This window comes from Protopterus annectens, chromosome 15.part0 (assembly GCF_019279795.1).
Source record: "Protopterus annectens isolate FY-2018-M chromosome 15.part0, PAN1.0, whole genome shotgun sequence".
Lineage (NCBI taxonomy): Eukaryota > Metazoa > Chordata > Ceratodontiformes > Protopteridae > Protopterus > Protopterus annectens.
The window spans coordinates 269100267-269124488 of NC_056749.1; the positions used below are offsets into that span (position 1 = coordinate 269100267).

Genomic DNA, 24222 nt, shown 5'->3' on the forward strand with positions numbered 1-24222 from the left:
ATGCTGACAGGGTTTCCCTCAGGACTAACCAGTCCTTTATGCCTAAGGTGGTGCCCAGTGTGGCTCTAAACCAATCCATCCATTTACCAACCTTCTTCCCTAACCCTCAGAATGAAGGGGAAAGGATCCTGCACTCCTTGGACGTGCACAGACCGCTCAGGTTCTACCTTGATAGGACTAAGCCTTTCAGAAAATCTGACTAACTGCTTGTCGGCTTTAACTGATAAAGCGTGTAACCAAGGTCCAAATACACAAAAAGAAACACCAGACAGTGGTACTGATGGTCAATAAAGACTGGAAAGCAAGTAGTTTAGTGTATAAAAACTTTATTCCACACTTTCGTCTCAACAGGACTTCTTCAGAACAAACAATAAAAACCAAGTCAAAGCAACCACAGTAATATACCTAGTTTAAAACTATGTAAGCCAATAAAAAATTCAAAGCAATCAGTCAGTTAAAAGCACACTTAAATTTTTAAAGCAGCCTGCACTGAGAAGTAGAACTGTCAGGGAACCACAGAAAATAAATCAAAGCTTTCTAATAGTAAGTTTCCTATATTTAAGAAAACATTTGATGTTGATTGCATCATTTAGACCGGGCTTTTTATCAGCCCCCAATCTAATCTGCCAAGCAGTTTCTTTCTGTTCCACAATATTCTTGTAATCACCACCTCTGAGATCAACAGATACTTCTTCTAAAATAGAGAATAAAAAATGTTTATAGTTAATACACTTTTTATAGTGTTTGTATAAAGCACTTTTTAAATCTGCTTTTAATACTATATACATGTTCTCTGATACGCTCTTTCGGTATTTTCACAGATGCAGAGTTGGAAGTCATTCCAAAGGGCTTAAGGTTCTTCAAATGCCCTAATGGTATTTCTGTCACTGACCCGTTTTTTAGTGAACTTGCTACTTTTTTCAACACTGTGGGTCTGCAGCTGCTTAAAATTCTTATAGACAACAATCATAAGAAGATGTCCTTGTTGAAACAGGACATCACTAAGCTAGATGAAGAACTTTGTATGCTAATGAGAAATTTCCAGTCTTAAAGAAGTTGAAACGCATGACACTGAAGTTATTGAGTGTAAACACTACAAACTTTTGAGGGATGTGAATGCCTATGAAGAAGGTATTGCCTATACCAACTTTGTTCCAGCAACAAAAAAACAACCAAAACAAAAATGATAAGTTGGGTCCTACTAAAGAAAACACCCCTGATTTTTCCAAAAAAGGTGGATGGGTCCACAAGAACAGTTCTAACAGACCGCACTGGGCTACAAGCCAGGTCAACCAATCACAGCCTTTTAACTTGGCCACGAGTTTTTTTTAAGGCAGAGCAATCAAGCATCATTCGGTCAGAGAATGAAAATGAGGCAGATACTGGAGAAATTTCAGTTACCAACGAAGTAACAAACAATACAACCTCTTCTAATGCAAATGTAGCTGGTACACGTTCAAAAACCTCGGCTTTTTACCGAAACGAGAGAACAGAACTGTCGACTTGGAACATCGTGAGAGGTTTAACTACCTCTGAATTGTCAAACGACGAACAGTAAGCCCTTTTGATAATAAATTTTGCATTATTAACTTATCAGGTGTTTGTTTTGACGAGCACCAGTTAAAGGTACTAAGTTATGGCTTCAACTTTGTTCCTACAAAAAGGCGGACTTTTCCAGAACCATAATTGACTTTAAACAGTTTGTTCGTAAACTTAAATTATTTGCTACATCACATTGAAATGTGTAACTTTAGGTTATGTAAACCCACTTGTTATACCCCGGCTTTGAATCAAACCTTTAAAGTGTTTGAGGAAGTTTGTATTCAGGAAGTTGATTGTTTTTTGAACACTAAAAAGTCTGGGAGTAGATGGTATGACAATTTGACTCAACCTGAGAGTAAAGCCTTACTTAACTTGGTTGATAGAAATTACCTGAGATACATGAAAAGTGATCAGGGGGGCAACATTGTGATTTATGACAGTGGAACAATACAATGTTGCCATGTTTGAGTTACTTAGTAATCCTGAGGGATATATTGAAGTGAATGTTAGGGAAATTCACCACAGTTTTCATTACATCAGAGCATTTCTTTATGAAGCACTTATGAGTCAAAGCTTAGATCTTAACACATACAATTTCTGTTTGGTGGAAAATCCTAGGGTTGGAATACTTTTTGGCGTCCCCAAAACTCACAAGTCTTTAGACCACCCTCCTTTTAGGCCAATAGTTTTGGCACCAAATTCAGCTACAGAGGGTTTGGCTTTGCTTATAGATTCTTATTTAGATCCTGTTGTACAAGGGCTAGGGTCCTAATTTGAAGGACTCTTGGGACTTCCTGGATAAATCCAGGGAGTTTGCTGCTACTTTTTCCTACACGTGAGAGACATATTATTTTTACAGTGGCTGTGGTTTCATTGTTCACTTGTATTCCACACCAAACAGGTGTGGAAGCAGTTAGGGAATTTATTTCTTTGTATTCCAGTCTTGGGGCAGAACAAATTGGTTTAATGTGTAGTTTTTTGGAAATAGTGTTGGAACACAATTTTTTACCTTTAATGGGCATTTTTTCAGACAATGTAAGGGGGAAGGAGGTAGCTATGGGGTCCCCTGCTGCCCCCTCATTTACAAACATTGTCATGGCATGGTGGGGAGGTTACTGTCCTCTCTAAATTGAGGTAATCATACAATGTATATTTTACGCCAGGTTTGTAGATGACCTGATTTGTGTTCTAGAGGGTAACAATGGCATTTGTGAAAAATTCCTTCATAACCTTAATTTAAGGTCTGATGTTTTGCAATTTGTCAAGAGCAGTTGTGGACATCAGATTAACTTTTTAGATGTCAGTCTTGGTTGGAATACATTTTCTGGATGTTTTGACAGTAAGATCTACAGAAAGGAAATCTTTACGAATGGTTACTTGCACTTTAAAAGTAACCATCCTTTCTTCATCAAGAAGAATATCCCTACGGGACAGTACATCCGGACTTGCCGGATGACTACTTCCCATTCAGACTTGCAAGAAGAGTTTTTTTAGAATTACCTCTATGTTTTTAGACGGGGGATATTATTTGGATTATCTCATTGGCCTGCAACTTGACATTTTGGACAAAAGGGATAGGTTTTATCCTGCTATACTCCAACATCCCTTTGTTAGTAAACAAGTCATTGGAATAAACACATCTATTAATAATAGTGTAGGTAATTTGTTTATGACAGTGGATTGTAAAGGTATAAGAGAAATTGTTCAGAAAAACTGGAAAATTGTGGAGGGTAACAGTGACTTACATAACATCTTAGGCCCTAGACCCAATTTTGTGTATAGAAATACAAACTGTCTTAAAAATGTTCTTGAAAGAAGTTCAGAAAAACTGGAAAATTGTGGAGGGTAACAGTGACTTACATAACATCTTAGGCCCTAGACCCAATTTTGTGTATAGAAATACAAACTGTCTTAAAAATGTTCTTGAAAGAAGTGGCAGTAAGGCAGCTAAGTGCATTGGGAATGTCAGAATGGGGATGTTTAAATGTGGTCATTGTAATTTTTGTAGGTTTATTTCAGAAGGACCGTACATTTCCCTACCAGACCTGGAACACACTGTCCCGCGGTAGTGGTGCTGCGGTAGCGTTGTCGCCTCACAGCAAGACGTTGTCCCGTTTGATTCTCAGCTAGAGCGTCTTCTGTGTGGAGGCATACATGAATGGGCGTGCCTTCGTTGAAGGTTGTGTGTCAGAGCTGGTAACTCTGCACGTAAAAATCCATTACCAAACATTAGCGGACCGGAGTTCCGCTGTGGCGAACCCTAACTGGGATAAGCCGAAAGGCACAACAACAACATCCTGGAACACGCTATACAAGTACCTGGTTATTTTTCTTGTTTAAGTAGAGTAGTAGTGTACATCGAGTTATGTAGTGGTTGTAATTAATATTACGTGGGGATGACCACTCGTACTTTAAAAGAGCGTATCAGAAAACACGTATATAGTATTAAAAGCAAAGATTTACAAAGTGCTTTATACAAACACACTATAGAGTGTATAAAGTATAAAAAAAATTTATTTTCTATTTTAGAAGAAGTGTATTGTCAAGGATGAAGAATGGAAAGGCTTTTGGTCCAGATGACATACCTGTGGAAGCATGGAGGTGTTTAGGTGAAATGGCAGTGGAGTTTTTAACCAGATGGTTTAATGAAATTTTGGAAAGTGAGAGGATGCCTGAGGAATGGAGAAAGTGTTTTGGTACCGATTTTTAAGAATAAGGGTGATGTGCAGAGCTGTAGTAACTACAGAGGGATTAAATTGATCAGTCACAGCATGAAGTTGTGGGAAAGAGTAGTGGAAGCTAGGTTAAGAAGGGACGTGATGATTAGTGATCAGCAGTATGGTTTCATGCCGGGAAAGAGCACTACAGATGTGACGTTTGCTCCGAGAGTGTTGATGGAGAAGTACAGAGAAGGTCAGAAGGAGTTGCATTGTCTCTTTGTGGACTTAGAGAAAGCATATGACAGGGTGCCTAGAGAGGAGTTTTATTGTATGAGGAAGTCGGGAGTGTCGGAGAAGTATGTAAGGGTAGTACAGGATATGTACGAGGGTAGTGTGACAGCTGTGAGGTCTGCTGTGGGAGTGACAGATGCGTTTAAGGTGGAGGTGGGATTACATCAAGTATCCGCTCTGAGCCCTTTCTTATTTGCAATGGTGATGGACAGGTTGACAGACGAGATCAGACAGAGGTCCCCGTGGGACTATGATGTTTGCAGATGACATTGTGATCTGTAGTGAGAGTAGGGAACAGGAGGAAGGGACCCTGGAGAGATGGAGATATGCTCTAGAGAGAAGAGGAATGAAGGTCAGCAGAACTAAGACAGAATATATGTGTGTGAATGAGAGAGAGGATAGAGTAATGTTGAGGATGCAAGGAGTAGAGGTGGCGAAGGTGGGTGAGTTTAAATACTTTGGGATCAGTAGTTCATAGTAATGGTGAGTGTGGAAGAGAGGTGAAGAAGAGAGTACAGGCAGAATGGAGTGGGTGGAGAAGAGTGTCAGGAGTGATTTGTGACAGACTAGTACCAGTAAGAGTGAAAGGGAAGGTCTACAAGAGGGTAGTGAGACCAGCTATGTTATATGGGTTGGAGACAGTGGCATTGACAAAAAGGCAGGAGTTAGAGCTGGATGTGACAGAGTTAAAGATGTTAAGATTTGCACTGGGTGTGACGAGGGTGGACAGGATTAGGAATAAGTATATTAGTGGGTCAGCCCAGGTTGGAAAGTTTTTGGAGACAAAGCCAGAGAGACAAGATTACGTTGGTTTGGACATGTGCTGAGGAGGGATGCTGAGTATATTGGGAAAAAGATGCTAAGGATAAAGCTGCCAGGTATCAGAGAGGAAGGCCTAAGATAAGGTTTATGGATGTGGTGAGAGAGAGGACATGCAGGTGGTTGGTGTGACAGAGCAAGATGCAGAGGACAGGAAGAAATGGAAACAGATGATCTGCTGTGGCGACCCCTAACGGGAACAGCCGAAAGATGATGATGATTTTAGAAGAAGTGTCTTGATACCAGAGGTGGTGATAACAAGAATATTGTGGAACAGAAAGAAACTGCTTGGCAGATTAGATTAGGGGCTGATAAAAAGCCCGGTCTAAATGATGCAATCAACATCAAATGTTTCCTTAAATACAGGAAACTTGCTATTAGGAAGCTTTGATTTATTTTCTGTGGTTCCCTGACAGTTCTACTTCTTAGTGCAGGCTGCTTTAAAAATTTAAGTGTGCTTTTAATTGACTAATTGCTTTGAATTTTTTCTTGGCTTACAAAGTTTTAAACTAGGTATATTACTGTGGTTGCTTTGACCTGGTTTTTATTGTTTGTTCTGAAGTCCTCTTGAGACGAAAGCATGGAATAAAGTTTTTATAAGCTAAGCTACTTTCTTTCCAGTCTTTATTGACCGTCAGTACCACTGTCTGGTGTTTCTTGCTCCTCAGCTTTGCTATAGGGGCAGAGGGCAAGGTCATTTCAAAACAAACCATTTCCAAATGGATCGCACACTGCATCCATTTATGCTACAAGCGTCAAGGAAAACCAACCCCACAGGGGGTCAGAACACATTCCACTAGGGCTACTTCTACCTCTACAGCATTTCTCAGGGGAGTCCCTACCAAGGGCATTCTGGAAGCTGCAACCTGGAGTTCTGTACACACCTTCTCTAAGCATTACCACTTGCCTATCTTTTCCAAATCCAGGGCTGGATTTGCTACAGCGGTCTTGCAAGGTCTACTAGCCAGCACTAACACTTCTTGACTGCCTCCACCCAACCTTAGCTTTGGGAATCAACCCAAGTGATATGACTGCAACACTGAAACACAAAAAACATAGTACAGTTGTGTACACTTACCATAAATGTAGCTGTTCAAGTGTATTCACTGTTGCAGTCCTGGTTCCCTACCTCCAGCCCCCTGGCTTTCTCTGTCTTTCTATCTCTCATCTCTATGACCATTCATAATGGCATTTGGTATTTGCTTTTTACTGGTGGTGATGATCTTCGTGTTTCACTGTTGCAGTCATTACATTTGGGGAATCTGCTGGCAGGTTGCCCTCAGTCGGCCTGATTAACAAAGTCTTGGGTCCTGCATCGGTTGCTGTCCCTTCTTCCATAATGTCAGGTCGTCAGGGGTATAAAACATGCAGCCAACGCCATTACATCAGTCTTTCCTACAGCGCAGTGGCCGAAGCAGAAGCAGTTCGCAAGTGCCGGTCGGCCAACTCCTGAAATTTTTGTTTTCGAGTTTCAGAATCGAAGTCTTCAACTAAAAAGCTAAGTACCCCATTGGGGAAACTTTTTATTGCTCCTTACCGATGTCAGTAAAAGTTAATAATTGTATTACTTGTGGGAAGCAAATACCTCATAAGGATTTTCACTTGTACTGTATTCCTTGCCTAGGCCCTGACCACGATGTACCTTGCTGTCGGTTTTGTGCTTTATTTAATCAACGCACTATCCGTCGTCCGTACATTTTTGCTTCTAAATATTTTGGATCACGGTTTAATTATACAGAAAAGATGTCAGTTAGCAATCCAACTACCGGAATACCTAAAAAACCGCAAAGAAAAAGACAGAGACAGGCTGTTGAGGTCCAAAACTGGCGACGACGCTTCTAAGCCAGTCGCCAGTTCGCCGGTATTCAGTGAGGCGCTTTCGCAGCCCCTGATACCCACTACTTCTGATTCGCAGGCCTGTGAGACCCATTCGGAGTCTGGTATGCCGCGAGATGCTTCAATTATGGAACCCGCGGATGTCTCTACCTTGGATGGGTTCAGAGCCGCTGTGAAGGCACCGGCTTCTGAGGGTGTATTCAGACCTACAGATTTGTATATCTTCAATATTAAGGCCAAAATCTCCATCTATGTCTAAAAAAACGATGCCTAGGCCACATGTTGCAGGCCCCTATGCCTAAAAAAACAAATGATCAAAATGGCTGAAGATTGAATTACTCTGAAGGTGGGGGTTGGCTACCCCTGATTAAAGAGGCCTAGGGCTGAACTTGACTATGAATCTTCTGAACAGGATTCTATTTCTTCCGACTCTTCTAATGAACAGGATTTGTCTATACCTACTTATGAGGACTCTGATGCAGAGGATTCCATTCCTTCTGCTTCTCCCCCTGAGGATTTTTCTTTTGGGGAAACTTTACATACCTTAAGGGAACATTTCCACTGGGAAAGTCAGGATTTTTCTGAATCCAAAAAGAGGCATAGGGATTTTCTTCTTCCTCAGCATAGGTCTTTGGCTAATACCTCCTGTACTAGACATTGTTGATGATGTGTTTTCAGAATCCAGTATGGCCCCTGATTCTCTGCCTCCAGCCCCTTGTAGGCCAGACAGATACTACAGGGTTCCTGATTCCCACAAATTCCTTTTCAAAAATCCTGTTGCGGACCCTAAAACCATTTCTCAGGGGGCCAAGGGCATTAAGGCTTCTTCTGCTAAAAATCCTACCCCTTCTGATAGAGACTCCAGGGCGCTGGATAGATGGGGAAAAAGGTTTATACTTCTGCAACCTTGGCAATCGGGGCTTTAAACTGTCAATTTCATATGCTAAAATATCAGCAGCATATCATGGGACTGCTTAAACAGAAAATGATGTTGATTTCCGACTGTGTGGAAAATAAAGTTTTACAGGATTTATTGCATTCAGCTGAACAAGTTGGAAAACTTTGCAATGTGGTTTTGATTCTTTGGAGGCCTCTTGCAGGGCTGCTGTTACTGGGTCTGTGCTTAGAAGGCATGTTTAGCTTAGGGAGCAATCTCTGCCTGATCATGTTAAAGCAAAATTGTTGGATGCTCCTTTGCAGCAGGACCGTCTGTCTGGCAATAAGGCTGAAGAAGTTCTAAAAAAGATGGAAGATAAGGCTAAATCTATGCAGACTGTGAAAGATTTCTTACAAGTACAACCTCCAAGATTTAGTAGGCACTGGCCTACTAAGAACTGGTCCTTTCCAGTTCCTTCCAGAGCCACTCAAGCCAGACCCAGACATGCCAAAAGCACCAAGTTTCAGTCCCAAGGGACTTTCAGAACTAAGCAATGGGGTGCCTCCTCTTCCAAATCTGGAAACAACAAGACACCTCCCTATGGTAAACGGTCTCAATGACTTTCCTTTAGAATTACCAAGCACTTACCATTTAGCCGCCCCTTTGGGGGGGAAACTGGCACTTCATGCAAAAAACTGGCAACTTATAACCCAGGACAAATGGGTTTTAAATATAGTGTCCCAGGGATACAGATTTCATTTCCACACATTGCCAACTCCAAGCGGATGGCCAGACCTGCCCCCAAATCAGTGAGCAGAGGCTCATAAACAAGTACTTTCCCTCTTAAACATGGGGGCTATTCAACTAGTACCAGAAGGGGAAAAGGGACAAGGTTTCTATTCCATACTTTTCCTGATACCCTGAAAAGACAAATCATGGCGTTCAATTCTGGACTTGTCTACTCAACACTTTCCTGGACATTCCAAAATTCAAGATGCTGACTCTTCACCAGTTACTTCCTATGCTAGGCAAAGATGCCTGGTTGGCAACTCTAGATCTAAAAGAGGCATACCTGCATATCCCAATCGGGGACTCTTGCAGAAGATACCTCTGCTTCAAAGCAGGCTTTTTGTATTATCAGTTCTCTGCACTGCCCTTTGGTTTATCTACTGCGCCCAGGGTCTTTACAAAGTGCCTGGCTCCAGTAATTGCATTTTGCAGGCAAAGAAATATTCAAATATATCCATACCTGGACGATTGTCTAATTCAGGCAGAAAACAAGGCCATTCTTCTAAAACATCTGGCGTTTGTAAAAAGGGTTCTAACTTGTCAAGGGTACACCATAAATGAAAAGAAATCACAACTAGTACCCTCTCAAAAAATAACATTCCTGGGTGCAAGCTTCACTACAACTGCCCAGATGGCTTACCTTATGCCAGAAAAGCAAATTTAGTTGGTGACTTACTTCAAACAGGTGGCTACAAAAACCCTACAGTCAGCAAGACAAATACTGCAAGCCTTGGGGTTCATGGCCTCCTGCATTCTTCTAATTCCATATGCAAGACTGCATATGAGGAAACTTCAGTGGTACTTAAGTTTATGGAGTCAGCATTCTCACAGCCTGGAAACAATGATTCCTATCATACCTTGCCTGCAACTAGAGTTCCTATGGTGGGCAGAGGCCTGCCACCAAAACAAGGGACTGCCATTCACACCACCCCCTGCCGCCCAAACCCTATTTACAGACGCATCAGACTGTGCATGGAGGGCTCATCTGGCAGGGAAGTGCATTCAGGGCAAATGGAGCTCGAATCAAATGCACCTTCATATCAATCGAAAAGAAATGCTAGCTGTGCAGAAAGCACTGACAGCCTTCAAGGACTACCTTCATCCAGGGCAACTAATGGTAAAGACAGACAACACCACAGTTGTGTGGTACATAAACAAGCAGGGGGGTACACATTCCTACCCCCTCTGCAGACAAGCCATGGCATTGTGGAACACGGCTTTGAGCTATCAAGTACAACTACAAGCCAATTCCTGCCAGGAAAGCTGAATATTTTGGCAGACGATCTAAGCAGAAATCTCATGGACCCACACGGATGGAAACTGGAACCACGGATTTTCAACATGTTGACACATAAATGGGGAGCCCAGACATAGATCTCTTTGCCTCACCTCAGAACTACCAGTTGGACAAATTTTGCACAAGAGCTCCTCACAAAACAGCCTGGAAAGTGGATGCTCTGTCCTTCAGCGGGAAAACCTATCAGTCTATGCTTTTCCCCCTTTGCCTTTGCTCTCCAACGTTCTACTAAAAGTCAGACAGTACAAACCAAAGATGATTTTGCTTGCTCCAGACTGGCCTCGCCAGCACTGGTACCCACTCCTACGCAGTCTGTCACAACTGTCTCCATGGTACCTGCCTCAGACACCTTCCTTACTGTCTCAGTAGAACAACCAAATTATGCACCCTCAGCTACAAACATTGAATCTTGCAGCTTGGCTAATCACTTAAATTCCCCCTTAGCATCCCTCAGCAAACCTGTGATGGATGTCATTTTGGAGGCGAGAAGACCTAGTACCAGAAAATCTTACGCTAACAAATGGAAAGGATTCTGTGCCTGAAATCAAACTCAAGGGATGACCACAGCAGTGCCCAATTTACCTCAGATTTTGCAATACTTAACTGAGATGCTTCACAAGGGCCTATCTTTTTCTTCCATAAAAATCCATGCCTCAGCCATTTCAGCTCATTACAACACAGAACCCCCCCCCCCCTTTTCTCTCATCCTCTGTTAAAGCAGTATCTCAGAGGAGCCAAAAACTTAAGGCCACCCAGGAGAATTCCAACCCCTGCCTGGGACCTTAACTTTGTATTGGAAAAACTCGCTGTACCTCCTTTCGAACCAGCTGCTACTTCAGACTTAAAATTAGTTTCCTGGAAAACAGCCTTCCTTTTAGCAATCACTTTGGCTAGAAGGATTTCTGAATTGCAGGCCCTTATGGCAGTGGAGCCTTTCATCATCTTTCATGCGGACAGGGTGTCACTCGGGACCCAACCCATCCTTCATGCCCAAGGTGGTATCCAGTGTGGCTCTTAATCAGTCCATTCATTTGCCAACTTTCTTTCCCATTCCACAGAACAAAGGGGAGCAGATTCTGCATTCATTGGATGTACACAGACAACTTAGATTTTACTTGGACAGGACTAAATCTCGAAGAAAATCTGAACAACTGCTGGTAGCATGTGCTGCAGGGGCAGAGGGAAAGGCTATTTCAAAGCAAACCATTTCCAAACGGATAAGCCATTGCATTCATTTCTGCTATAAGCACCATGGGAAACCTATCCCCCAGGGGATCCGATCGCATTCCACCAGGGCTACATCTACTTCTACAGCCTTTCTCAGAGGTATTCCTACCAGGGATATTCTAGAAGCTGCTACCTGGAGTTCAGTTCATACTTTCACCAAGCACCATCACTTACCAATTTTCTCTAAATCCAGAGCTGGCTTTGCCACTGCTGTTTTGCAGGGCCTTATAGCCGGTCCTAATACTGCATAAATCCATCCTCCCAACCTTAGCTTTGGGAATCTACCCAAATGTAATGACTGCAACAGTGAAACACGAAGAACATAGTACAGTTGTGTACACTTACCATAAATGTAGATGTTCGAGTGTATTCACTGTTGCAGTCCTGGTTACCCTCCCTCCAGTCCCCTGTTTTTTTCTCTTACTATGCCTCTTCTTTATTTTTCTACACTTAAAAGCCTTTTTAGTGTATTTGCTTTTGTTTGGAGGTATATATTTTTGTGTTTAAAATTATTTATATATTTTGCCCCCCATTTGGGGGGCACCTGACATCTGGGGCAAGAAAAACTGATGTAATGGCGTCTTCTGCTGCATGTTTTATACCCGTGATGACCTGACGTCATGGAAGAAGGCTCAGCAACCGACACAGGACCCAAGACTTTGTTAATGAGGCCGACTGAGGGCAACCTGCCAGCAGATTACCCAAATGTAATGACTGCAACAGTGAATACACTCTAACATCTACATTTATGGTAAGTGTACACAACTGTACTTTCCCCACCATATACTAGCTCCCTATTTGGGGGCTCCTGACATTTGGGGCAAGAAAAACTGATGTAATAGCTTTGGCTGCCTGTTTTTATACCCCTGACGACCTGACGTCATGGAAGAAGTGACAGCATCCAACACAGAAATACTAAGACTCTGGTATTCAGGCCGACTGAGGGCTGCCTGCAGGCAGATACCCCAGATGTGATGACTGCAACAGTGAATACACTCGAACATCTAATTTATGGTAAGTGTACACAACTGTACTTTTGAAGTGCAACTTTTAGAATGCAGTTAGTGGTTGCAGTGCTTTCTCTGTCTAAATGGTGTTCCAGCAGATGAATCTGTGTTGGTGAGTGCATTTTAAACTCCATTAATCTTTAAGAGCGAGGGCATTATGGACTGAATGGCTGCTGTGCACAATGCAACAGGATCTTGCAAGTCTTAAATAAAAGAAAGGCACTGACTAGGCTTTTGTGGTTGCACAGATGGGTGTTTTAACTGGTTAGTGAGGTAATTCCTGTTGGTAGAGGGCAGTTAAAGGGATGCTTCACTGGATTTGTAGATCACAAAGAACTTGATTGTTTATTCATTCAAATGTAGTTTCATGCAGATAGTGCACTCTATTTTGAGATAGGAATCTCTCCTCACAGACCTTATGTTGTGCTGTTATAATTGCTGTAAAATGATACTGGAAAAACAATATTTAAACAAAAAAGTAGTAACTATAAACATTTTTTGCGGTATATAAAAAAAAATCAGATTGCTTAAAAATTCCCCATTTTGTGTTTGACAGTTCAATGGAAAAAGTTTCTATGATGTGATGCTTCTTCATTGAAATAAGCTATTAAAAGTTCTGTGCATGTGACACACACACGCACATTTAATACATCAAAGATACTCCAAATACCCTGGCTTTAAAGTCAGCTGTCATTGTAAGAAAAATACTAACAGATTAGCATAGCTGAAGTAATGAGTGGTGAAGTGCATGTGTTCGTGTGTGGAGATTAAATCAACTTGTTATTAATTCACTTACTGCAAATGTTCATCTGCAGATGGGTGAACATCAGAATGATTCTTCCTGTTCAATTTTCCTCCAAATGTGTCATTGTAAAACAAAATATGCCACAGAATGGGGGCATTCAGTCAAGCCATAGGTTTAAAGTCCAGCAAATCACATAGCCAGTCAGCCAGTAATAAAAATGTTGATGACTTTTCAGATTCATTCAACAAACGCAAATGAACACGAGTGCCGCACGCACACACACACACACACACACACACACACACACACACACACACACACACACACACACACACACACACACAATGTCATATTCCATCAGCTCTCAAGACCTCATTATGTAGCTGCTGGTTGATAGCTTGCAAGTGCACCATTCAATTCTCCTCTCCCCCTTCTTATGAAAATTACCATAACAATACATTGATCAAAACACTTTAACTTTTCCTCTCCGAATCATCCAGTATCTCAGCCAACACATTCACACTCGGCCTCCGAGTAATTTACCAAGCACTGTTTGAGGGTCCCAGGTCCCACAGTAAATAGCTTCCTCAGCTAAGCTTCCATTTAGCTGAGAGCTGTAGTCACATTCTTATACTTTATGTAGGGCCTAGACTGGTACTTCATCCTGAAGCTTCGCAACCAGCAGTCCTTGTGCCCTTGTTACTTAGTCTTGAAGAGGAGTGTTTTCATTGCTGTCATGATGGAATAATGTGGAAGCGGATATCCGCCACAAGCACTGGAAACCAAAGTCGCTCTCTCACTCTCTTGTAATGTGGCTGAATTTCATATACAAAAAAAATCCTTGTAGATGAATGTATTTGTGCAAAACATAAAGTAACAGTAACAGCAGAAAGTTGGAGTACAGTATAAGTAGCCCTGTCATTCTAACATGAGTCCTGAGCCAGTGAAATATATGTCAAAATCCTGAGTGTCTGAATCAGATCCTGCACATTTCCAGCCTACACAGTGTTTTTTTATTATTTGGATTTATTGCATTGAGTATGTCCTGGAGTTTAATCTGCAGAAAGTGGTAGAGTGAGATATTGCATGGAGTTACATGAAGTGATTGTGATGTTGACATTCTTTGAGACTCTTCTTGTAGCTGAAGCTACTTTGCTGTTTTTGAATTATTTAAGTTTTGTGTTGATCATGGTGCTCTTCAAGTAATCCAGAACCTCACTGTTGATTGTTACGTAATTAACATTCATATACTTTTTTAATAGCACTGTATTACTGTGCTTTTCATTCCCTAATATACATTTTAATTTAGTTTGCTGATTTTCAAAAGTTTAGTGTTGTGGTGGTGCTGCGGTAGCGTTGTCGCCTCACAGTAAGACGCTGTCCGGTTCAATTCTCAGCTAGAGCGTCTTCTACATGGAGACATGCATGAATGGGCATACCTTCGTTGAAGGTTGTGCGTCAGGGCTGGTAACTCAGCACGTAAAAATCAACTACCAATCATTAGCGGACCGGAGTTCCGCTGTGGCGACCCCTAACCGGGAAAAGCCGAAAGACACATAGTGTTTCCATATTTACTTAAAAATTATGATTAAAAAAATATAGAGGATTATGATCGGCTCACTGGTCATAACCCACTTATGTGTTCGAGACATGGATGCCAACAAATTCAACTCAAGAGCAGACGGACATCTGCACAAAGACATGGATAAGGAGTGAAATATGCACTATACAATGTCTCTCTCTCTCTCTTGTTTAAGGCAATTTTTTTAAAATAATGGTATTGTATAATGCTAGTACACAAGGGCAAAGTCTTGTGGGATATTAAATGTTTTACTCACACTGGATGGGCTCTGGCTTGGGCTGTGCCATGGCACCCAAACATATCCTCCCCTCTGTCATAAACTTGAATTAACCCATTGACCCATAACTATACTAGATAAGCTAGAAGTCTATTTATATATAACTGATCAACATATAAAAAATGTATTGAGAAAAAGAGACCATGCTGATTCTTAAGTTTGATACTATGAGCCCTGGAGGCTTGAATCAAGAATGTACTTGGAAAAGTTTTGTTTTATTGTGTAATGAAATAATCTGGGAAACACAGAAGTATATAAGTTCAAATTTTACTGTGTGTGAGTGTACTCAAAGACTTTTTACAGCCGAGGTGCTAGAGAAATATTATATTTTGTATTTTATAAAAGATGATTAGTTTTGAACTACTGGCCAGCTTTGTGATATTCGAGAAGTTATCTGCTGATTTTTTTTCTTTTGTGGTTGATATTGAATCAACCCATTATTCGCCATCCCTGCCATGGTGAAGTGTCATAAAATATAACACTTTACCATCCTTATTTAGAACACTCTTCTAACACTGTTCTAAGGTGTATAAATGTAGATTCGAGAACTCCTTCATTAGCATCTAAAATACTGAGACTCCATAGTATAATTTTTTCATTCTGTTACTCTGAAGTTCAGTGTAAATGTTATAATAGTTAGTATAATAACGGCATTGAGGGACAACTACCTCTGGGAGTGTTTGAGGTTATCAAAAATTGCTAGAGAATCGTCAGATAACCTATGTAGAAGATTCTATAGGAATGAGAAGTGTACTAATTGGTTCTCTGACAGAGTAGCTGATGCTTAGAACAGACTACCAAATTACATTAAAGCAAGTACTAGTTTAGATATTTTTAAGAACAGCCTGGACATTTATTATGGGAACAAGTGTTTTGGCATATTGGCAAGCTAGAAGGGCTTTAATGCCCATGCTTGAAGCATTTGTATATATGTATGTATAATAGTTGTAATAAGGAGATCAAAAGAAACTAATTCTTATACATGTTATCCTTTTCCAATTCAGGCTGAAAAGGACAGCAAAGAAGAGATTCTGAAAGCTTTCCGGCTCTTTGATGATGATGAGACTGGGAAAATCTCCTTCAAAAACTTGAAACGTGTTGCCAAAGAACTTGGGGAAAACCTCACTGATGAAGAACTGCAGGTTTGTTTACTGCATTCATCTGACAGACACAAAATTCAGATTAATAAAGCATTTTATTAATAATTCATTATAAACTTAGCCAAACAATGCTGGTGGCCATCCTTGAAAAAAGGAAATTGTACCCATTGAGTTTACCTGCGTAAACGAGAGTACTGTGCGTCACCCCTAAAAGTAAGACCTTTAAGGCCCTTGCTCGTCTATCAGATTAATGGATGTAAATACAGACAAGCTCACAACATTTTCTTCACAGTAAAAATAACTACATGGATGTGTTCATGACATGCTGTGTTTTATTTTTCCTGGTAGTACCTCCTGCTTAACCAAAAAAAGTCATAAATTAATATCTCACACATCTGACTGAAACAAGTGACTGCATAGAAGAAAAAGCTGTTGTGGTTTGTGCACTCCATTGTTTCACCTTCATATTTCAAGCTTGGTTACTGAGTTGAGAACACTTTCCACTCTGCCTTGTCTGTGTCTTAGAACACCTTGACTTGTCCTCTTTCTGTTAACTTAAGTCTGCCTCTGTATTCAAGTTCCCTACCTTAAGGCAGTGTACTGCATTTTTTTCTAGTTTGCATTTATTTTTACATGAGTTATTTCTACAGCCAGTAGGAGTGTGCCTCATGTTTTCCCAGGTAACTGAGACAAAGCTTAGGAGACTTCCTCTAGGTCAAAATGTAGTTTTAAATATAATGTGTCAGCATAACTGCAGCACCACATTTTTTTTATTTACAATGTTTTTACCAGGAGGTGAACTGGTCTTTCACAACTCAAGTGCTGGAAAGTATAATAGAAAACAATAAGATATCTATATGTATAGGTTACATTTGAAGATGCAAAAGAAAAATCAGATGTTAGCACAATTGCTAAAGGAATAATACTTGGATAGTACAATGATGCAATTACTGAATGCTGTGTATGTTAGTTATAATCTAGGCAAATGTAGCTGATAAGTATAGTTTGTGCCGTTACTTGCCCAATAATGTGGACAAAAGTAAATGGTAGTGATAAAAAATACTACTTTGTGTAATTATTCAGGCAGTAGCACAGATGCAAGTGTATTTAAAATATTTTACCAGAACATCTTTCAAACATTTTCTGAAGGCAGCTAAGGAGCCATTATTTTTAAATATAGAGGAGGGCAGTTCCATAATATTGGACCAGTCCTATCAAATGCTTTTTCATCAATAGCTTGTTTAAATATAGGTGTTGTTAACATGTGTGTATTCTCTTGGCTGCTTCTCAGTAAGTAAGATTGATCTCTTGATGAAGGGGGGACAGTAACCCACCATCAGAATTTTGAATATCTCCAAGTAGAAGCACTGCTGAGTCGCATACATTTTACCAGTCTTAAAGACCAAAAAACTTGATGTTTAGGGTGTTAGTTTCCACTATTATGACCTAGTGGGGATACTATTACAGTTAAACCCCACCGTTTCACAACAAAAAAAAAGGAAATTAAGTTTGTTTATTTGTATCAAAATTAGAGAAGATGATGGGTGACCCCCATCAAAGATGGAGACAGTTTGTTTTGGTGATTTATTCTTAGGAAGGTGCTTCTGAGGAAGAGAGAGAGGCATGGGAGATAAGGTGCTTGCCTGTTGCTATGGTAGAAGGGGACAAAGAGAAAATCCTCCTTATAACTGGAGTAGTTGTCTGGGATAAGGAGTTGGATGGTGCTGACCATTTAGGAAGAAATAATCCCTTGAGAAAAGGGGTCAGGGGTTGTGTAGGAGTGTGAGGAATAATGGAGAGTCCTCTTGACAAATACCGTGAATGGCTATGTTGTCTGAGGTACTGCCTGCCCATGGCAAGGATAAAGGATAAGGCACAGTGCTTCATGTTGTTCATTTAATAGTTAAAGAACTGGTGCTGAGCTTGGTGTATTTGCTTCATTGGAGACACACACACATAGATGCAGGCCTACCCTGGTATGATTGTCTAGATCTGTCTGAAAAGGGAACCAGAATCAAAAGTGACAATTTGTAATCTTAAATTTTTCATTATTGGTCATTTAAGATAAATGGAGTGGAGGGAAAGAAACGTATCTGAGAGATTCTGGCTTACGTACTTACAAAACCAGAAAAAGTCATTATCTTTAGTGTTAGTCATGTAACATAGATCAGGAGAAAACCCTGCTGCAAAATGGGGCGTGAATACACAGTAATTAATATATACATAGATTAGGCAAAAGGAATTGAAACAAAACAAGAATGTAAGCCAATATTTCCTAGTGTTCCCAGTTTACACCTAAACTAGTGCCTCTGATGAATTAATAGTGTGTTGATATTGCGGCAGTAACAGAAGAGTGGTATATGGAAAACCATGACTGGGATATTAACAGACAAAGTACACCATCTGGGGAAGGGATATAGTGATTAATGAGATGTGTCCCTGTCTTTGTTAGTTCAGATCAACTGAAAAACTCAGTAGATATGGAAGAGCAAAACTGAGTCACCCTGGAGAGAAAATATCAGCAACATTAATGTAACTTTTCTGTGCAAAGCACATTCTCATAAGGAAGAAGAAGAAGAAGATAAAGAAATGGTAGAACGTATCATTAGTATGACAAAGGGGGGGGGGCATGAGACTTTCTAATGTGTCTGGTGCAAACTGGAACAATTTGACCACAGGTACCACAAAAAATGCTGTAACAATAATGAGCCATTGAAAAATAAGTAACCAATTGGATACCTTGAGCGAATGTAACCCCTATGCTGTTCACCAAGGTGTATGTAATTCGCTTGTCTTTAAAAGAAATTTTTAATTTATCTTTTATTGTTAGTTGAGTGCTTTCGTCTCTTAAGGAGACTATTCCAGCCAAAGGAAACTGCAATTTTTAAGTCCAAAGGTAAACCAAAATTGGTGGCTAAAAATATCTCTCAAGATTATGTCATTCCCTTTAAAATTCATTCATTTCAATATATTTTTAAGTAATATGAATTTAAAATCAAAAATAAACCAGTAAAGTCCCAAGGGTTATGGTCAATGTACTCTATTACTCAGATTAAAAACCTACTTCTCTCACATTCCAGAGAATGCCTATGAAAGGGCTTTAGTCAGTACTCCCTTCTTTATACCTGTTATAATGAAATATTTCATTGGGACCTGATAAGAGAATTCAAAGATGTTGATTAAAACAGTACTTTTTATTTTATAATACAATCAGTATACCAAGGAAATATAAAAAACATTTTTAAGTATTGGAGTATTTCTGCTCAGATGCCCAACAGTCTAGAGGTATTTTTACCTGTAAGTAGGGACAAAATGTTAGACATTTTAGAGGAACAATAGGAATGATTGTGTTTGGTAAAAAACAGAAACTGAAAGGCGCCTTTAGATGTGGTATGTGTAAGCAATATGCATATATATCTGACAGGGAAGTATTATAAAACCCCAACATGGGTAAGCCCTTCAAAGGCTATAAACATCTTAACTGTTGTCCCATTGGTATTGTCTGTTTGGCTTACTGTACAGTCTGTTTCTCATTTTATGTGGAAAAAACCAAGAGGGCCTTGAAAACACGGATAAGTGTAGATAATTATAATATAAAGAAGGAAGTACTGACTTAATACCTTTTATATAGGTACTCTTTGGAATGTAAGAGAGGTAGGTTTCTATTCTGGGTAATGGAAAAGGTTGACCGTAACCCAAGAGGAGGATAACGGGAAATTTTATTGGAGTACTGTGAACTGCTCTGGCAGTTAAGGCTTTAACGCCAGTGTCTCCCTAGGGTTAAATGATCAAGTTTCATTAGCTCCATTTTTAAAACTGAGGTCAGAAAAGTTTTAATTGCCCTTGATTTGTTTGTTATGGATCATTCTACAACAGCTTTTCCATTCTGATGTTGTATTACGGTATATTATTTGTTTTAGTTCTTGGTGGATGTCAAAACTTTTATAACTATTATTTTGAGTATGGTTTATGGTTTATTTTCGATTTTAATTCATATTACTTAAAAATGTATTAGAATAAATGAATTTTAAAGGCAATGATGTAATCTTGAGTGATATTTTTACCCACCAATTATGGTGTATCTTTGAATTTAAAATTGCAGTTTCCTATGGTTGGAATAGTTCTGATGAAGTCTCCTTGAGAGACGAAAGTGCTCAACTAATAATAATAACAAATAAATTAAAGATTTATTTTACAGAAGTGTGAATTACATACACTGGTGAACTGCATAGGGGTTACATTCACTCAAGGTATCTAGCTGGTTAACCACAGGTGCACCAAAGAGCAGAGCATTCATAGCACATTACAAAGGGCAGGCCTCCAATGGATAGTACTTAAAACCTTTACAGATTCTCCATTTGATGCAACAAGAATTATCAAGATCCCAACTTAGCAGGGCTGCCACTTGCTTACCTCTCAGATCTTTTTGTAGCAAGACTGGCCTATTCCTTAGTAAAGGTACATACAGTGGCCATATCTGCATGTATTCTTCTACACCCCCTCTGGCAAACCATTTACATAAAACAGTTCCTTAACAGGGTTTTACACCTCTATCTGTTCCTCCTTTGGATCTGAACTTTGGACTACAGAAATTAACCCTAGATTTGTCTGAACCAGCAGCTTCAGCTTTGCTAATGCCAATGTACTTGTCCTGGAAAACAGCCCTTCTAGTGACTTTCATCTCAACTAGAGGGCTGTCTAAATTTTAGGTCATTTCTACATGGCATTCTTCATAGTTATATGACTCAATGTGCTGTTTTTAATTTCTCCAAGTCTTTTGAGTTTCTAATACCATGACGGGAATGGACCCCATTCCTAAGTCAAAGTATGATTACATTTCATGAAATTAGTATTGTTTCACTCTTTGTTAGCCAAAAGTGCTCTTCACAGCACCCGCAATGTGCCCAGTAATGACTCCTTTTGCAATTCGTATGGTGTTACATGAATTTGTAACGTATCTAAATACGATTGTAAATTCTTTTTTATAAGACCAGTTGTTCCTACTACTGTTGAAACTGTCTGGGTATCTTTCTTCCACATGGCTCTCTTTTCTGCCAGCAGATCAAGGTATTTTATGATTTTGTGCTTTTGTGCACAAGACACTATAGTCACTAGGTGTGGTGATTTCAATGATCAATGCTATTTTTGCCTTCTTTTCTTGGACCACTATATCCGGTTTTCTAGCATCTATCTTTTGAACTGTTGGTATTGAGTGATCCCATGTGATATAAACTTCATCATTTTCTGTGATTCTTTGTGGCTCATGTTTCCAGTGTTTTTCAGCCACTTCAGTACCATAATGTTTGCATAATCTCCAGTATAACAGTCTCACCACATTATTATGCATTTCAGTATACAGTCCCTCTGCCATTAGTGCTTCACAACCAGCAACAAAGTGTGCGATTGTTTCCAATTCGGTTTTACAAAACCTACGTATGTCAGTATCTCCCACATGTTCTATGGACCTTGTAAAACAGCGTGTACGTAGCACACTGTCTTTGGGCTGCCAATATTAACCTTTCATTTCTTGATGTGAATTCACCTCTCCTTAACCATTCCTGCGTTCGTTCTTAATCAACACGAGGCTATTCCAGAAGTTTTCTATACTTGCAACTATATTTATGCATTTTCCACATTTCTTGCCTTATCTTGTACTTCACCTTATATTCTTTCTTTTGTTTTTTTGCACATTCAGTTGCTGCCTGGTTATTATCTACTTCTGGTTTGATTTCCATTCCTGCTTGACGTCTATATGCTTCTGTTAAATTAAGCAGAGATGTCATCTTAGATTTACTCTCCTCATGTTTCCTCCTGTGAGGTCAGCAGATATGTGTGGAGTCCCACGATTGCAGATCCTATACATGTAATCAATTTCAAGGAAGCCCATCCCTCCTTCGGAATGGGGAATATATAATCTTGGTATACATTGATTTTTATAAATCATTTGGTGAGCATGAAGCATCATTCTTGTTTTAATATCCAATCTATCCAACACTTTTTGGGGCCACTCAATCACTCCAAAACTAAAAGTTAGGACAATAAGACAAATTGATTTATGGCTTGGATCTTGTTCCTAGATGTCAGTGCTGTTTTCAGGATTAATTTAAGTCTTCTAAAGTACTCCTTACTGAGCTTTGTTCACATTTGTTCATGTTTTATTGCTGATCCTTCAAGTGCCAAGTATTTATACACTCCCTCTTGCTCAACTTATTTTATATCACATTCTTATCCCAAACCAATGTTTTCCTGGTGCTGCAGTTTTCCTTTTTTAAAGGTTGCTTTTGCACATTTATCAAGACCAAATGACATTCCAATATCATCAGAAAAAGTTTTGACAACCTGCAGCTGTGCTTTCAGTACCTCATCTGATGAGCTATGCAGTTTTAAATCATCGACAAAGAGAAGATAAGTCATTAGACTGTTATTTTCTAGGAGCCAAATTGTAGCCATGATCTAAGCTGTTAAGTAAATAGCTTAATGGTTTAATGGCAAGGCAGAATAGCAAAGGTGACAAGAGTCACCCTGGAATATCCCCTTTGAATTTTTATCCCTGGGATAATCATTTGACCTTTATCATGGCTTAATTGCAAAGTGGTCTGCCACTGTTTCATGGTTACTGTAATGTAGTCAATCAGTGTAGGGTGTATCTTACACATTTTTAAGCACTCTTTTATCCATGAATGTGGGATACTATCAAATGCTGTTTTGTTGTCAATCCATGCCATACAGGAGATTCTTTCCCTTCCTACAGTTCTCCACTATAACTTTGTTTAACAACAAATGATCCTTTGTTCCACATGTCTTTCTTTTATTGCCCTTTTGTTCTACTGCCATAATTGAGTTTTCTTCTAAATGACTATAAACTCAGTCTGTGTCAGTTCCCATGTATAGTTTGTATGTCTTTGGAAGACAAGTTATTGGTCTATAATTTAAGTAAGAGCATTGTTTTTCTTGTTGTAAACCAGTGTGGTGTATGTTCAGGGTGCGCATATAAATAGTTCTTACTCATGGGCTAAATCTTTGTGCAAAAAAGTTAATACTTTAAGCCAAAAGTTAGGTACTGCATCTGGGCCTGGGGTTTTCCAGTTAGAGGCTTTTCTCAACTTTGTTTCAATCTCTCGGGCTGTTATTTCATCCCATTTTATATTCTGTACTTTTAAACTTCTTATTCTTTCTTTAACTTCTTCTATCCATTTAGCATCTTTGTTATGTTCCACAGGATTTTCATAGATACTTCTCCAAAATGTATCTACATCCTCTTTTTTTGGCGGTCTTTCAATTCCTTTTACCTTATTTCCCAATTCTGTATAAAACTTTTTTGAGTCCTCAATAAATTGCTTATTTTGTGCTTTTCCCTTATATTTATCTTTATATCTTCTAAGTCTTTCTGCCTGTTTTGTAATTTTTAGTTTGTCATCTCCAATAGAACATAATAGATACTGGTCTGTTCTCATAAAGCGCATTGCTTTTATCACAACAATTTTTCTTAGTATATTTATTGATCTGTTCCCTCTTCTATAATCTTCTAACAGTGATGCTTCTTGTCTTAGCTGCTTTATAGTTTTCTCTATTCAATATTTACATGTTATTTGCTTTCCTTCTTTTCCCTCGCTACCCTGTGTTCCGGTGGTAGAACTTTATCAGTTATTAATTTAGCAGCACAGTAATATATTCGGTTTACTTCTGTTATATTGCATGGATCTGTATAGACAGTCCTAATTACTGTGTTCATTTGCTTTATCAAGCTTCTGACTTTTGGGATTTTATTAACCTTTTGCAGTCTATTTCTCTCATTGATCTGATATATCTGCCTTTATCTATTAAATCAAGCAACTCTTCTCTTAACTCATTTTCTTCCATGTTGAGGGCACATCCCTTGTTTTCCATTTCCTGTGGGCATTCTTCCTGTGGGCATTCTATAGAAAGTTGTATAACATCTTCCTGTGGCACATTCTCTTCAGTTTCATCCTGTCATCTGTTGTTCTGTCGTATGGGAACTCGCTGGCCTATCACTCCTCAACATTGACTGCTTCAGAGTTTCCTGTTCCTTTCCTTGCTGTATAGCTTCAAGTGAACATTTATACTGGTTTCCTGTGGAAGGCTCCAACATATCTTATAGGTTCATAGGTTTATACTAGGCTATCTGCCCTAAGGCATTTATAAGCCTAGCCCA

General features: G+C 39.5%; 1 protein-coding gene across 1 annotated transcript in view; it reads left to right on the plus strand.

Moving 5' to 3' along the window:
- The window catches only part of LOC122789629 (centrin-1), a 90212-nt gene that overhangs the window by 60244 nt on the left and 5746 nt on the right, over positions 1-24222 (plus strand). The window contains exon 4 of the mRNA XM_044057027.1: positions 15954-16091. Within this exon, the coding sequence (XP_043912962.1) occupies positions 15954-16091 (138 nt within the window). The remainder of the gene's footprint in view (positions 1-15953; positions 16092-24222) is intronic.